Raw genomic sequence first — 14,924 nt, forward strand, 5'->3', positions numbered from 1 at the left:
GGAGATTTTTCATAGTAAAAAAAAATTGAAATCTGATAAGGTGAAAGTGATTCTTAACCTAATTGTTATTACAAAGTATAGTCTTAATTTAAAAGAAATGAGATAAGTACAAATTTACAGAAAGGGAAAAGCTTTCGAAGATGGGAAGAAGGGTATTAGGTAGGGAAGAAAAAAAGCAAATATTAGGTAGGGAAGAAAAAAAAAGCGAATATTAGGTACGGAAGAAAAAAAAAATTAGGTAAAGAAGAAAATCCGAAAAAGGGGAAGACTTAAAAGTCCAAATCTTGGTGTGTGACAACTTTTGCAGGATAACTCATATGTATCCCAACTATACAATTCTTTTTTCAATACGTGAAAACATGTGTTATTTCTTTTATTATAACAAAAAATTATAATTATAAAAATAAATATAATAACTTTAAAATTTTATTATAGATGATTATTTTTGTAAATGATTTTTTCTAATTTAAAATAATGATTTAATTTAAAAATAACAACAGTTAAATAAGAAACTGTTAAATTGAAAAAAACGGACATTTAAAATGTAAAATAAAAAAAATGTAGACAAAAAAAAAACAAAAACTCCTTCATATAATAGCATGGAAATATAGAAACTTGGTTTTAATAGAAATTAATATATAGTTAAAACTGTGAAGATTTATTAAAAATTTCAAAAAAATTATCATCAAAATAGAACAAAAAATAATAATTCTATTATAATTTAAAAGTGAAGTTAAATATGATTTTCATCTCTAAACTATTATAAAACTTTATATTCTATTTCTAAATTAAATTATAAACTATTTTATTTCTGGACTTTATTATAATATAATCCATATACAATATGTAAAAAAGGATGTTTTATATAACTTTTATAAGGTAAAAAATAAAATAGTTTATAAATTAATTTGGAAAGGAAATACAATTTTTTTTATAATAATTTAGTGAAAAAAAAATAATCTTTAAAAATATAATGCATAAATAATATTGTTAGACATACCAAAAGTTAAGAAATGGAACAACAGTTTTAAAATAGTTGGCATTACAAGCAACAAGCACGATGAGCTTTAGTATCTCTTTCAAAATGATCTGATATCAACACACGAATCCAATAAATAAAATTTCCAAAGGAAGAAGAAGCACTCAGTAGTGAGCCTGATAAAAATACAAACAAAATTGATTGCAAAAGCAGCATAAGATAAGCATCAAAGAAAGAAAGAAAGAAAGAAAGTGTAAAATAAGCTAACTGAAGCACCTAAATTGGAAAAGAGAACTACTATAAGGGGGAACTACCTCAGCAATAAAACATTGCCCCCAGTATACGGCACTTACACAAAAAAAACCAATGCCTTTCATTGTCTTCAATGCTCACAACTCAAGTTTTGTGGACAACCATGACCACACACCATCTTCCAACACAAGAATTCAGCTTTCACAAAAATGAGATTTTTCGCCTATTCATCTTTAAGTGGGCCGTCATACTCTGTTCCGTTGTCCAATGCAGTCAGGCTAGATGACGAGCTTGACGAGTCGGCGTTACTGTCGTTGAAACTGTTTTTTGATGGAGTTCTCTGAGGATTGTTAGCTGCATGGTTCTGTCCCTCCTCTGCTAGTTTTTTCATGATGTTCATGATAGTTGGAACAAACTTGGTAGACAAGGAAATGATTGCCGGAAGCTGAAGAAGGAAAAAAGGGTAAGAAACAAGGATACTATGAACTTCACAACAGACTCTTGCTAGCTGAATTTGTAACTAATGCTCATAGATTGCAACAAAATTCACACACTGAGATTGAACAATAAATTATAAAGATCATAAAAGCTTATACTCACGGCTCCATTGCGAAATTCACCCGAGATGTCAAGCTGCACCCATAGGGCTTTAATAAGAAGATAACCAACAAAGATGACACCCAAATACAAGGGGTTTCTGCCATGGAAAATATTAAAATTGGGTAAGATCAATTGATTAGTACACACGAGTAAAGAGTTTTCCTTAGGTTTGTGCTTAAGGTAACATTATGTTATTGAAATGCCCAGCAAATACTCAAAACAGGTTTATCTCCAACACTATTCTCATTTTACAATTACTACTTTTACACTGAGCAGTTGTAGGAGGAGTAAGATGCAAGTCAAGAGCAAGAGAAAACCAAAGAAGTAATTCTAAAAAATATTAGCAGAATGAGGTTCACATGCACCTTAGAAGTGTCATAAATTCATTAAATCCTAGGATAACCAAAGCAGCTATCGCCCAAGGGGGAGGTAACCAGTTGTTGTTGCGCTTGCTTGCTTCCTGAAAATATAAAGAATCTTACATCAATAAGAATAGTAAAATCCAACAAGAAACTAAAATCTACTGATAATTGATGCTTTCATGATATAACCTAAACATTACCACAAAGGACAAAACTTACATCAAGTACAACAGATACTGTTGGTGCTATTCTCCAATCAAATTTGGAGTTTTTGATAATTTGCATCTTTTTAAATGCATAGCATGTTATCAAGGTGAAACTCTAAACATAATTGGAGGATATCGCCAACAGTATCTATAGAACGGCAATCTAAGTTTCCACCCTTTAGAAATGCAGGAAATATACTATGTGAAACATAAGAGCTAATCAGACACATAATTTACATTAATAATATTAATTTTCTAATAATCACAATAGATTATCCGTTTTCCTATATATAGAGGAATCTTAAAAGTCTTTAACAAATAAGAAACATCATGCCTGTGCAGCAATGGCTTGAGAGACAGTATACTCTGTCTCTGTCCTGAATTGCCTCCACAAAGACTTGCACTGGACAGGCGTAATCAATGTTTTGGAAGAAGAAACCTGAATAGAAATTTCACACACCACAGGTCAGTGCCCAGGATAGAAAATGCTCTCAAAATGTTACCAGAGAAACCATAATATAGCATTTGCAGCCTAAAATATACAAGCAATTCACAAATCATCACAGCAAGAGATATATTTATATTTTTTGTTAGGGCAATCATATCACATTAATTGACACCAATCAACCCATTATCTCCCGAAACAGGTACACGACTCAATACTTCATCACAAAATTAAAAATGCACCTCTTCCCAGCTGCTAGAAGCTAGTGGATCAACCACTGTCATGCTCCTTGTACCATTACTGCTTGGTGCTGGTTCCACCAAAGCAACTGCTAACACTTTCTCAATATTGTCAGAGTCATTATCATCCAAACGAATTGCAGCCATGACAGATAGCAACTTCAAAGACTGAAAAGTTGTAAATATGATTAAAAAGATTAATCAAAAAGTCATAAAAAATCATTAAGAAAATAATATTCATAGTCATGTCGTACAGAAGATCGAGCAGTCTTGGTGATGGATCGTATATCTTCTTTACCCGTCCAAACACGAGGCATTGAATCAGCATCATGACTAAACAACATTGTAAACCTGCTTTCAAAAGTTAAGGTAAGCGCATCAAAGTACAACTGAAAGGAAAAGGTATCAACTTAGAAATTGCAGAAGATTCATACCTGTCCTTCATGCGGATTAGAACTCTTCCTACTTCTTCCTTTGCCTTTCCTTCTACCAGACCTCTTGCATAATCCTCTAAACTTTTAAGCATGTTCTGTCTTGTTTCATCATCCATATCAAACCCAATAAGTGCAGCAGAGAACCCTGAAACAGCTGATAAAGTCTCACGCTTAAGAAGGTTCCTTATTGATGACCAAGTATCACTATTAGCTCCGTCCAAAAGAGCTTCAACAGGTCCAGACAAAGCTTGTTTAAGTTTTTCCTGCAACAGTACCACTATCAGAAATCTTTCCAAGAAGTTATTCCCTCAAATTAAAAACCAAACCAAGTAGAACAACCTAATAAAATTTCATAAATTACTAGCCTAAAATCAATACCGAGCACGAGAAGTATCTTGTACTTTTGAATAGTCGCTATTAATTGAAAAAGCTTTCCCAACATAAATTTTAACAATCGATCCCTTAGTAACCGTAGGTTAAGGACGACAATTCTACCAATACCTAACGGATAATTCCAAAATAATAATCCACACCAGGCAGAATAAATATCTGCTTAATCGGAAAAGATACCACTTAAATATTCATAAGACATGAACGGTCAAATACCTCATATGATGAAGTAAGTTCAGAAATCTTGGCTGCACGCACAGCTGCAATATGTGCATCAATGTCCCTCACCAATTTCTCTCGCACTTTAGATGTATCCCAGTTTGCTTGTTCAATAACAATATCTGCAATGACAATAAATAAGTTCCATTTAGTAATTCAGTCTAGATTAAGAAACATGCTGCCAACAAATATCATCAATTTTGACTTCTTAAAAAGTAGACATTGTAATGAACGAGCAATTATGCACCCAACATCAAATTAGTCACTGTACACAATCCACTTCTTGTTTATCCTTATTCACCGTTTTCCCTTTCCAAATGTATTATATGCTTTGGCCTACAACTTCTATTTATTTATTGTTCACAAATAAACAGAATGGAGAAACTTTATATTACCTGCACATGCTTCGTCAAATTGAACCATACATGACCCACTGCATTTCCTAGCAGCCATAGAAAACCCTTCCCCTCCATTCAAAGCCTTGTCAAATGCCGCCTTGAATTTATCCAAAGTTCCAGATCTTATATGTCCCAACGCAGATTGGAATGCTGGGTGGACAAGCTAACCAATTGAAAAGGAGTTAAGGACACTATAAATATCGCACTATAATAGCTACTGATAAAGAAGTAAAGGCTAATGTGACCAGTATCTAAAATAGTCATTTTGCTTCAAAAGTCACCAATTTTGTGTTTTTCTTTCAATATATCAAATTCATATATTTTCATGAGGGAAAATGGCTGAGACCAGTCGAGAACCATTACTTGGAACAATTTTTCTTGTAGTTGCTTTTGTTTGGCAGTTCTCACACCTTCATCAAAAAAGGCGGCTTCAGCATCATACCTATATTAAAAGAAAATGCAATAGCTCAATATACCTTCACTCTACATCACCTCATTCTTACATGATGCAACAGCCAACAGCATGTAACGTTAAGATAACAAGCTTGCAAAATTCAATACCAAGCTACAGTAAACTTAGAGATTGCATGTCGCATCACAGAAATAAAACAAAGTCCTTTATAAATAAAATAATGAGTTGGTATTGGAAGAGCAGCCAGAAAACAATACATGGTATTACTGTGTAACACATGTAACTACCAAATTCAAAGACTAGAGTAGAAAATGAAAAACATCAAGCTAAATATGGAATCCTATAAAATTTCCATCCAATGATGGATGCCAATCTTTCTTTTACAATCGTACAGCAGATGCCGTACAAATACCTATGTATCATGATTTTATCATAAACTTCTCTAAACCTACAGTTTCACTCAAAAAGTCATGGCACCTAATTAAAAAATGAAAAACTGTTAAAGACAGAGGGCATAGGGTGAGGGAACCATGCTGCTCCACTAAACAGAACTGGCAGTAATGATTGTAAAAGCTAAAAGAGTTAGACAAAAAGCTTAAAATATAGCATAAAATATACTCACTCTGATAAACAAGTACCAAGGAGTGAACTGAGCTTTCTCCCAAATCCAGGAACAGGGTCAGATTGCACAGCCTCTTCCAATTGACACCAATCCTGAGTCGTAATTGAAAGCAATTTCCACATCATTAGTAATTAGGAGGGTCAAAATATGTTGGAGGATTATACCAAACTAAATGTCAATACCTCATTTGCAGAAAAAGCGGCATATTTCTCATTGGTGATTTCTTCACATCGAACAGTAGCAACCATAACCTACAAGTTGGTAATAAAATCAAGTTTAAATTGAAATACAGTTCATAACCACAAGTTGGCTTACGCTTTCATTAATAAAATCAAGGTTAAATTGAAATATAGTCCCTACAACTGACTTTTTCTTTTCATTTTAGTACCTACATTAAACTCTCCACAATTTTATACCAACATGAAAAAATGTTTACTAAAATGGTCCTTGATGCTGCTTATCAACGTTACAACAGTATTACATTTAGGACCTATACTTGACAAAAGAAATTAACTTTAGTCCCTAAATAAAAAAATCTCCACATTTTGGATCCTACACCAAATAATGTCAACAAACAACGGGGACTAGTTTGTAAAAAAGTAAATCATGTACGAATAGAAATTAAGGGTTTTCATGCAGGAACTAAAATGAAAACTAGTGCCAAATGTAGGGAGCAAATTCTAAATGTAACCTAAATCAGTGCACATGAAAAGAAAAGCAGCATTGTCACAGCAATATATTACCTTATGTGCAGGAAGGTCGAGATCTTTGTTCTCCTTAATGACTTTCCATATTTCCTGGCAACTAAATGAAAATCCAGAAGCGGGAACTACTCCCCGCCGATCCCCTGCAAGCCCACCAGGAGCAATGGAATGGTGGAATCGTTGCCGCAAACTGGCAACCTACATTCAAAATAAACCAGAACAAAATATCAAGCAAATTAGACATACAGAAATTTAACAAACAAAAAAAGGGTCCGTTCCCCACTACATTAATTTATACAAATGGATCAAGATGCAAGGGCACATGGTCACTGATGCAGATATCGAGATACAAACAACCCAGAATCCTTATAATGGGTTATATTGTACCATCAACAAGTAAACAAGAAGGAAACAGAAGCACAATTCATACCTGCTCTCTAAATTGCTCTTCCTTTTCTTCAAAACTAGAAAGTGCAACAACCTCAACCTGAACATTTGTTGCCAAGTGTAAACAATTAATATAAACTTCAAATAAAATCTTGCTGCACAAGAACATCAGTAAAGATTAGCATTATCAAACGAATGAAAAACTAACGTTGAAAAATTCACTTAATGGGGTTTCCTTGTGGGCCTGTGGTTTAGGAACAGAATCCCATATCTGCACAAGGAAAAAGTAAAACAAGGTAAGTAAAAACTCTATAAGAATTCCAAAATAATATATGGAGAGGAAAGCACTACATTACCTTCTGAATATCTTCTCGCAAAACAGGTTCTAAATTTTCAAGTGGCGTCTATAGAAGAGAAAGGTTAACCACATCAACAACAAATAGAAGTATTTAAAATTAAAAAATAAAATATAAAAATATATATAACAAGACAATAAACAGTTATTACAAACCCTTGTTTTATCACGTATGACAAACAACAGTGTTGTTTTTCGTGGACTAAACAATCTCATCATGACCTGAAAGTAAAATTGAGTAAACAGTTAGGTAGATGATAAGAGACAATTGACAAGTTTCAAGATTCAAGATAATTGCTTGAGTCAATTGGCAAACAACACATACTTGAAAGACAGTTTTTAAAAGTGGCTTATTTGCAGCTTGCTCACGGCCAATGTCATGGCACCACCTTCACAACCATTGCAGATGAGGGGAATTAGTTGCACAAAGAAAAAAGATTCAAAATGGAAAAAGATTAAAACAAGAAATACGCTACAGACTTAAATGTTTCTGAAATTGTTTGTAACAAGTGTGAGAACTAAAAAGAAGAAAAACTCACATGTTTATTAACACAATATCTGATACAGCAAGAGCAAATAGAGCACTCTGCTTTTCAAAAGCAGTGTCATCCTGAGAAAAAAAAAATTCAGTAAACAAGGAGAACTGATCGCAGGAAGTAAACTATTCCTAATCCATCACAATGCTAACACGGATTAAACTTTTTTGGAACTCTTTCTCACAATTTAATAACAAAAAAAAATCATAGAGATCAAGAGGTTAGAGAGGGGAAATTGACAAGATAACCAAACCTCCCATTTATCATTTTTATCATTTTCCATAAAAAATTTAAAAAAATAAAACAATGTTATTTTGCATGTGCATAAAAAGGAAAAGGAATGTTACAAGTAAATCTTGAATAACAGGAATTTATGAACTCAAAACAATTAATAATAAACATCAAATGTTCTACAAGGGGCTAGAAATCCAAATTAAAAAATATAAATCCAAATGGCAATTGGATGTTGACAATAGAATGAATTTTGAGGCTACACCCAACATTAGTTAATAAATAACCCAAAAAACAACACCTCTCCACGTTCTCTTCCATCAGTACCCTCCAAATCCATAACAATTGTACACGGCTCTATGCCATTGCATCTAGCCATCCAGATTCCTTTGGTTGTTTGAGACCTGAAAACAAGCATATTCATCAGGTCACCACCTTTGTTAGTTGAGCAGGGCTTGTGTGACATGTCAAATTGCAACAACATACCTTCCCTTGAAAGCATCCATCTCTCTGAAGTTGGTACGAAACAAATTATTTAATAGTGTGCTCTTGCCTGCCCAGAGCAAACAACAGGAAGAGCTAGATAACATTAAGATCCTTTTATGCTTGTTAATGAATTTAAATAAATGCAAAAGAATTAAGTAAAATTAAAGAGAAAAATACATTTGAGAAAAGGTTATAATTAAAAGGCCTAGGAGACTGAACCTAGTCTAGCAGGAATCACTATTTAATACAGATGATGAAGTCATAGATATAAGCCACAACAATTGAGCTAGTGGTGAGTTTTTGGGTAATTTGCAATGGGCCATTCATAGGTTTCGGTCTCATTGCTACTCATGTAACAAAAAATTGTAAAATCATATCAAATTCAATTAGAATGAGGCTATTATTAATTAAAATTTAATTTAACCTTTCCATGGATCTTAAATAACAATTATCTCCATCATGGTGTTAAGTGAAATAAACATGTTAATTACCTGCAGATTTTAAGATCCTCGGGCGTATAGACAGGTTACAGCAATCATAAAATTCAATTATCTTGAGAAGGGAAGGAAAAACAATAAGGCTATGGAAGCAAGAAAGCATACCACTACTTTGTGGACCCATTATAGAAACTACAGCATACGAAAGCCCACAGTCAGCCAACTTCACCTCCTTCATAAAGTTGTCAACCCCAGAAACATTGTATACACCATCTCCGTCAAGAATTTGAGTTGAACAACAAGAATCACTATCCGCTGGATAAGCAGATACTTCATATTAGTAGAGGTGAAATTATAACTTGCTCAAATTTAAAGTATAACACTAATTGAGATCCACAGGCAAAACTGGAATCTTAGGTATGATTTCAGCTATGCACTGTGATATACAAATTGCTAGAGAAACAGAAATCAGGAAAAAAGGAAATTCAACTTGATCATCCAGCCCTGGTAAGAACATTGTTATCTGGTTCAACACTCCATCCATTCATCAATTCATGCCCAATCCAATACTCCCACTAGCACTGAAAAAACTTAGCAGGGATACTAATCTCCGAACCATGAAATTAGATAAATCAACCCTCTAATAGCCAAACAAAAATCTAAACCTTGTCCCGGATCTAACCAATTAGTCACACAAAAAACAAATTAAGGATCAAATGTCAAAATCAATGACACCCTCAAATTCCCATAAATCCTACAGAAATATTCGCTTGAAACTGAAATTATAAATAAAACAGAAGTCGAAAATAAAAGGTAAAAACAAAACGCATGCAAGTGTAACTACAGGTTTTCCGTTAACACCCAACAACCCTCGTCTATAAAAGATTTCAACTGTGATGTGAGTTAAAATTGGGAAAGCAAAGAGAAATCAAAAGGTGAAGAATAAAGCTGTGATCAGAACAAGATTGGAAAAAGAATGCAGGAATCAGATCGACGATGAAGAGAATGGAAAAAGCATACCCATTGGCGTGGGATTGGAAACAATAGTTGAGAAATGCGGTAAGGAAGATCGAAAGAGAGAAAAGGAAGGAAGCGATCTCAGACTGTCTATGGCAGAGGCGTTACCATTGCCATGCCATCACCATAACTACAAACATATATTTTTCATTTTCTTCTCTTTTCATTTTTCCTTTTTTACCTTTTTTCTTATGGGTCGGCATTGAAAAATTGGAAATAACTTTTTTTAGTTTTGTTTTTTTTATTTTATTTTGATTTTCTACGAAAAAATATAACTGAGTTTTCTTCTGCTTTTCTTAAACAGCTTGAGTTGAACATGAGAGTTCTCCTTTTGAATTTTTCTTGAACAATTTTTTAATTAATTTAAAAAGTATATCCGCTAATATAGAAAAATAATTAGATTAAACAAAATTAAGGAAAATGAGAAATTTTCCAGATATTTCGTATTCGTGACAGCATCTGACCAATCGACGTGTTTTGTTTGTGGCACAATCCATCGTATCAACCCAACACAGCTAAAATGATTTTCAATAATTTTTTGTTTTTTTTAAACGGTGGATGGCATTTTCAATTTAGATACGTTAGTTTTATATTTTTTTAATATGTAAATTGAAAATTAAATTTTTTTCAACTAAAAATATTAATGTTATTAATATTGTTGATATTTAAAATATTTATAAAATTAAATATATTAATATAAATATTCGTATTAAAATTTATTGATTTTTTTCTGTGAAAGACTTAGTTAGATATTTTTTCAAAAATTTAAACTTAATTGATATAATATAATTAGAGTAAATATTATCGATAATATAACAAGTTCTATTGCACTAGTTTTTAATTTGACTTTGGTAATAACTATTTTAAAATTTATTTACAACATGACTTTTTATAAAACTGTCTCCTTATTAAATTGTAACTTCTTTAATACATTTTAATATATAACATACGATTTATTATTTTCCTATTTTTTTCGAAAATTTGGTTAAAAAAATCTATAATTATTAGTTTTACATGTGTATCAACTTAATAAAAAAAATGTATGAAAAAAAAATCAAAAGTATAAATTTCTAAAATAGAAAAATTTTAGTCACAAAGAAAAATAGCCAATAAAAGATGTACATGGGGGATTGAATTCGTAAAATTGTTCGTAACTCATAAATTATGAAATCTTTTGAAAAATGAAAATTATTGGTGAAAATGGAATTAAAAAGTCATATAAAAACATTGAGTATAATAAAAATAAAATAAAAAACAGAGTTGGAAAAGGGGCGGTGGAAGAGTGGGACCCACTTGTGCCGCCCTATGTCCTTTCGGCGAACGTGAAAATGTAACTTTTTACAGCGCGTGTAACCCAGTTTCTCATCATTTCACTCTACAATCACTTGCGTTGTACGCACGCGCGATCACACTTGTTGCAGCATTTACATCTCATGTGCTTCGTGGGTCCCACCTATTTCTGCTTGTTCTGTTCAAAAACCTACATTCTTCTGATTCATTTTAATATTCATTGTTAATGTTATAGAAAGAAATCATTCTTTGTTTATTTTAAAAAAGTTAAATGTATCTTTTGTATTTTGTTATATGAGAAAAATATATACTAAAAACTATGAGATTAATTACAGTTATAATAAAATAGAGAGATAATGTGAATTGGAGGAAAAGTTACTAAATAAAGAAAAATGTTAAATGAATGTTAATTAATAAAGTGTTATAAATGAGACAAGTATAAGTAAAGAGTACTAGGATGTTAAATTTATGAATCTCTGGCATATAATTATTTCTATCCAGTCTCATTTTCATAGATTTAATAACAATGTGATAAATGTGTCAATTACTAAATTAACTAGTCCTTTGATTATTAAATTATTTAGTTGAAAGGTTCTTGATATTGACAAATTTGTTGATGAAGAACTCACATTAAATATATATACGAAATATATAATAATAAGTATTGAGTTAAAGTTATATAAAGAATTAATATCGATTTACAATTTTAAGATAATAAATCTACGAACGTTTTTCTTGTATACTATTTTATTTTTTATTTGTATTCAATATAAAATTTAAACTTACTTAAATTTGTTATCACGAATTAACCAATAATATTATCATCAATGTATAAAGTAAAAGTAGATTTAACAAAAGTTGCACCAACCGTTACACGTTTCTAGATAATAGTGTACAATGCTTTCAATCTCCAAACAAATACAAGCATAAGCGGCTAATTGCATATAAGAAAATCAAAGAAATATTAAACATTAGAGACACAAAATACATTATTAAAAAGAGACTGCGTAAATATTGTAATAATAAAGTTTAGTTAAACTGCATTAAAGAAATTAAAGTAAAATGAAAAATAAATAAATAAAAGGTAAACTTTATCAAAGTTAATAGTTTGAGAGAGTGTAGTTTGAAGCTTTTAAAAGACATTCCATTCTTTTCCAAAGAGGTTTTTTCAAAGAGATCAAAAGTGTATTTTCCTTCAACCAAACATGAAAATGATTGCAAATTCTAAAAATCATTCCAACACAAATGAAAGTTGGTGGTGGTCAATAATGGTTTGCATATATATCATTAAAGAAGGGTTGCTATTGCTCACAATAGTTGATAGAGGAAGTAACCAAATCAATTATTATTTGCGTTAGTGATATAAAATTAGTTAGAATTAATTTTTAAAATCAAATAGAAAAGTAAAAAAATTTGTTAAATAAAAAATAACTAGTTATGTCGCTTAATTTAAATGAATTTTGGAATTAGTAAATTTCAAAATTTGGACCAATTTAGTACTTCATTTCTCGAAATACTTGAATTTAGTCTTTTTAATCAAATTTTGTTAGATTTATTTAATTAAAACAATTAAATTTATGTTTTTCGAAATATTAATGATTAAATTGATCTAAAGGTTCAAAATGACTATGTGAATTTAGTTTTTTTAATCAAATTTTGTTAGATTTATTTAAGTAAAATAATCAAATTTACGTAAATGACTAAATTAATTTAAAATTTTAAAATTGATTAATTTCAAAATTTACCGAAAGTTAATGGACCAAAATATATTTAACCCCTTCAAATAAAAAAAAAAACTTATGAAATTGTGCATGTGGCCTAACTCTATTATTACTTTGTTGGTGATGATGTGCAGCATTGGAAATGGGAGAGAGTGAGTAGGTGAGAAATATGAGAGTTAAGGAATGGGAAACATAAGCATTAATGAATGTTAAGCTTTTTAGAATAAGAAAATGGTGGAAACTTGTTTCTGTCTCTGTGTTTCTATCATTTCAAGACACCTCCTATTTCCATTTCCTCAATCCTATAAATTTATGTCTAACCTTTTTCTTTCTGCCACCTTTTACTAACTTTTCACCATAATATTTGCAGTAACAATTTCATATTTTTTTATCTGTTAAATAAAAAAAATATTTTTTGTATTTTTGAAAGATACTATGTATATAAGTGTTAACGTCATTTAAAGGTTTATAAGCTGATATATGTTATACAATAATTCTTACACTATAATTGTCTAAATTTAGAAGTAAATAAAAAGAATGACATTAATGTTGATCTATCATAAATTCATAATATATCATATTAAATTTTAAAAAATATATATATATATATATATAAACTACATTGAATTAAAAATAAATATAATGAAAATATTAACCTATTTTTACAAATATAGAAAAAAAGAATATCATTAAACCATGAAGAAACTTAGTTAAAAATTTTGGAAGACGGAAAAGCCTAAAATAGAAATTTAAATAAATAAATAATATATATATATATATATATATATATATATATATATGTATGTATATAATTTTTTTAAAATTGGAGATAAAAATTTGAGAGAGTCAGGTTCTCGTGATACTTTAGAAGATCTGTTGATGTCTGCAATTCAACATTCTACTTAATATCAGATAATGATACTTAATTTACTTTTATTATGAATGATTTTGTTATTTTTAACTACGAATGAAAAAAAAACAACACAAAAAAATATATGTTTTATATATAACTAACGTTGCATGAAAAAAGAATAACACAAAAAAAAATATATTATATATAACTAACGTGATATTATATTAATAATATTTTAAAATTAATATACAAAATAAATTTATATTTATTAAAAATAATGTAAAATAAATAAAAAATAAAAATTAACTGTCAATGAATCAAAAAATAAATATATAGTTATGGACTTAATAAATAATTATATTATAAAAAATAAAATACAAGTAGTAATTATGGAGTTAAAAGGATAAACTTCTTTATATATACTTATAAATATATAATTATAGACTATAAATATAAATATATAGATAATAATTTATTCTCTAGCGTAGTCGATTGAAACCTACATGCTACATAGTAGTAACAAACCTTACTTGGGCTTCCAAAGGTATTGTGATCAGCCCAAACTCGAAAAGCCACAGAAAAAAAAATGCTTTCAGGAATGGGTTAAGGTGGGCTTTAATTTTTTTTTTCTATTTTACGTATTAGGAGATTTTTTTTTTTTAACAAAAAAATCACATGATTGCCAATTACCAATGAGAATAAATTTAAAGTTTATGTGAATAGTTAAGAGCGTTATAATATGACTTTATATGATGAAAGAAGATAATAGAAGAATGAATTATTTTTTAAATATTATAAAGAAATCTTCAATTTACTAATTACAAACTTATACCTGCTAAGTTCACCCACTTTGATGGAATGTTTTATATTATCATTCAAAAAAGAAGTCATGATATGACCGATAACTACACCATCCATAAATATTATTTTCAGCTCTTCAACTTACATATTATCACATCACACATCCAAATCTAAAATTACCCAACACACTACTCATACATTGTTTAAATGTATAATTAAATAAATTAACTCTTACACATAATTTAAATTTAATTATCGTTTTTCAAAATGTTCACACATTAATATTAATACACAAAAATAAGTATTTGCACATTTAGTAGACAAAAATATATTTTAAAGTAATAATCATATATTTGTATTTTTTTATCTTCACGCACAATTTTTTACTCTAAAATTAAAATATTTAAAAAGTGTATCATGTAACATCTTATCTTAGTAGTATAAAATTAATAAAATAAGACATTTCATATTAATATTTAAATGTTGATTAACATAATAAAAAGTATATTAATATAATCCTTCAATAGTTCAAACTATACAAATATAAC

General features: G+C 29.8%; 1 protein-coding gene across 1 annotated transcript; it reads right to left on the reverse strand.

The window, feature by feature from the left end:
• Positions 1-1,025: 1,025 nt before the first annotated feature.
• On the reverse strand, positions 1,026-9,950 carry RHD3 (Root hair defective 3 GTP-binding protein (RHD3)). Its single transcript, XM_028051891.2, has 23 exons — positions 9,715-9,950; positions 8,860-9,009; positions 8,258-8,324; positions 8,073-8,175; positions 7,544-7,614; positions 7,330-7,393; positions 7,161-7,226; positions 7,006-7,053; positions 6,858-6,920; positions 6,693-6,749; positions 6,302-6,460; positions 5,741-5,809; positions 5,559-5,650; positions 4,888-4,966; positions 4,522-4,687; positions 4,124-4,248; positions 3,518-3,780; positions 3,338-3,434; positions 3,087-3,251; positions 2,734-2,838; positions 2,197-2,291; positions 1,832-1,928; positions 1,026-1,676 (listed from the first exon to the last, which is right to left on the reverse strand). Exons 1-23 carry the CDS (start codon positions 9,716-9,718, stop codon positions 1,455-1,457), a joined length of 2,427 nt encoding a protein of 808 aa, XP_027907692.2. The 5' UTR covers positions 9,719-9,950; the 3' UTR covers positions 1,026-1,454.
• Positions 9,951-14,924: the final 4,974 nt, after the last annotated feature.

The sequence above is a fragment of the Vigna unguiculata genome, chromosome 10 (assembly GCF_037176805.1).
Source record: "Vigna unguiculata cultivar grain cowpea cultivar isolate G323 ecotype 2 chromosome 10, ASM3717680v1, whole genome shotgun sequence".
Classification (NCBI taxonomy): domain Eukaryota; kingdom Viridiplantae; phylum Streptophyta; class Magnoliopsida; order Fabales; family Fabaceae; genus Vigna; species Vigna unguiculata.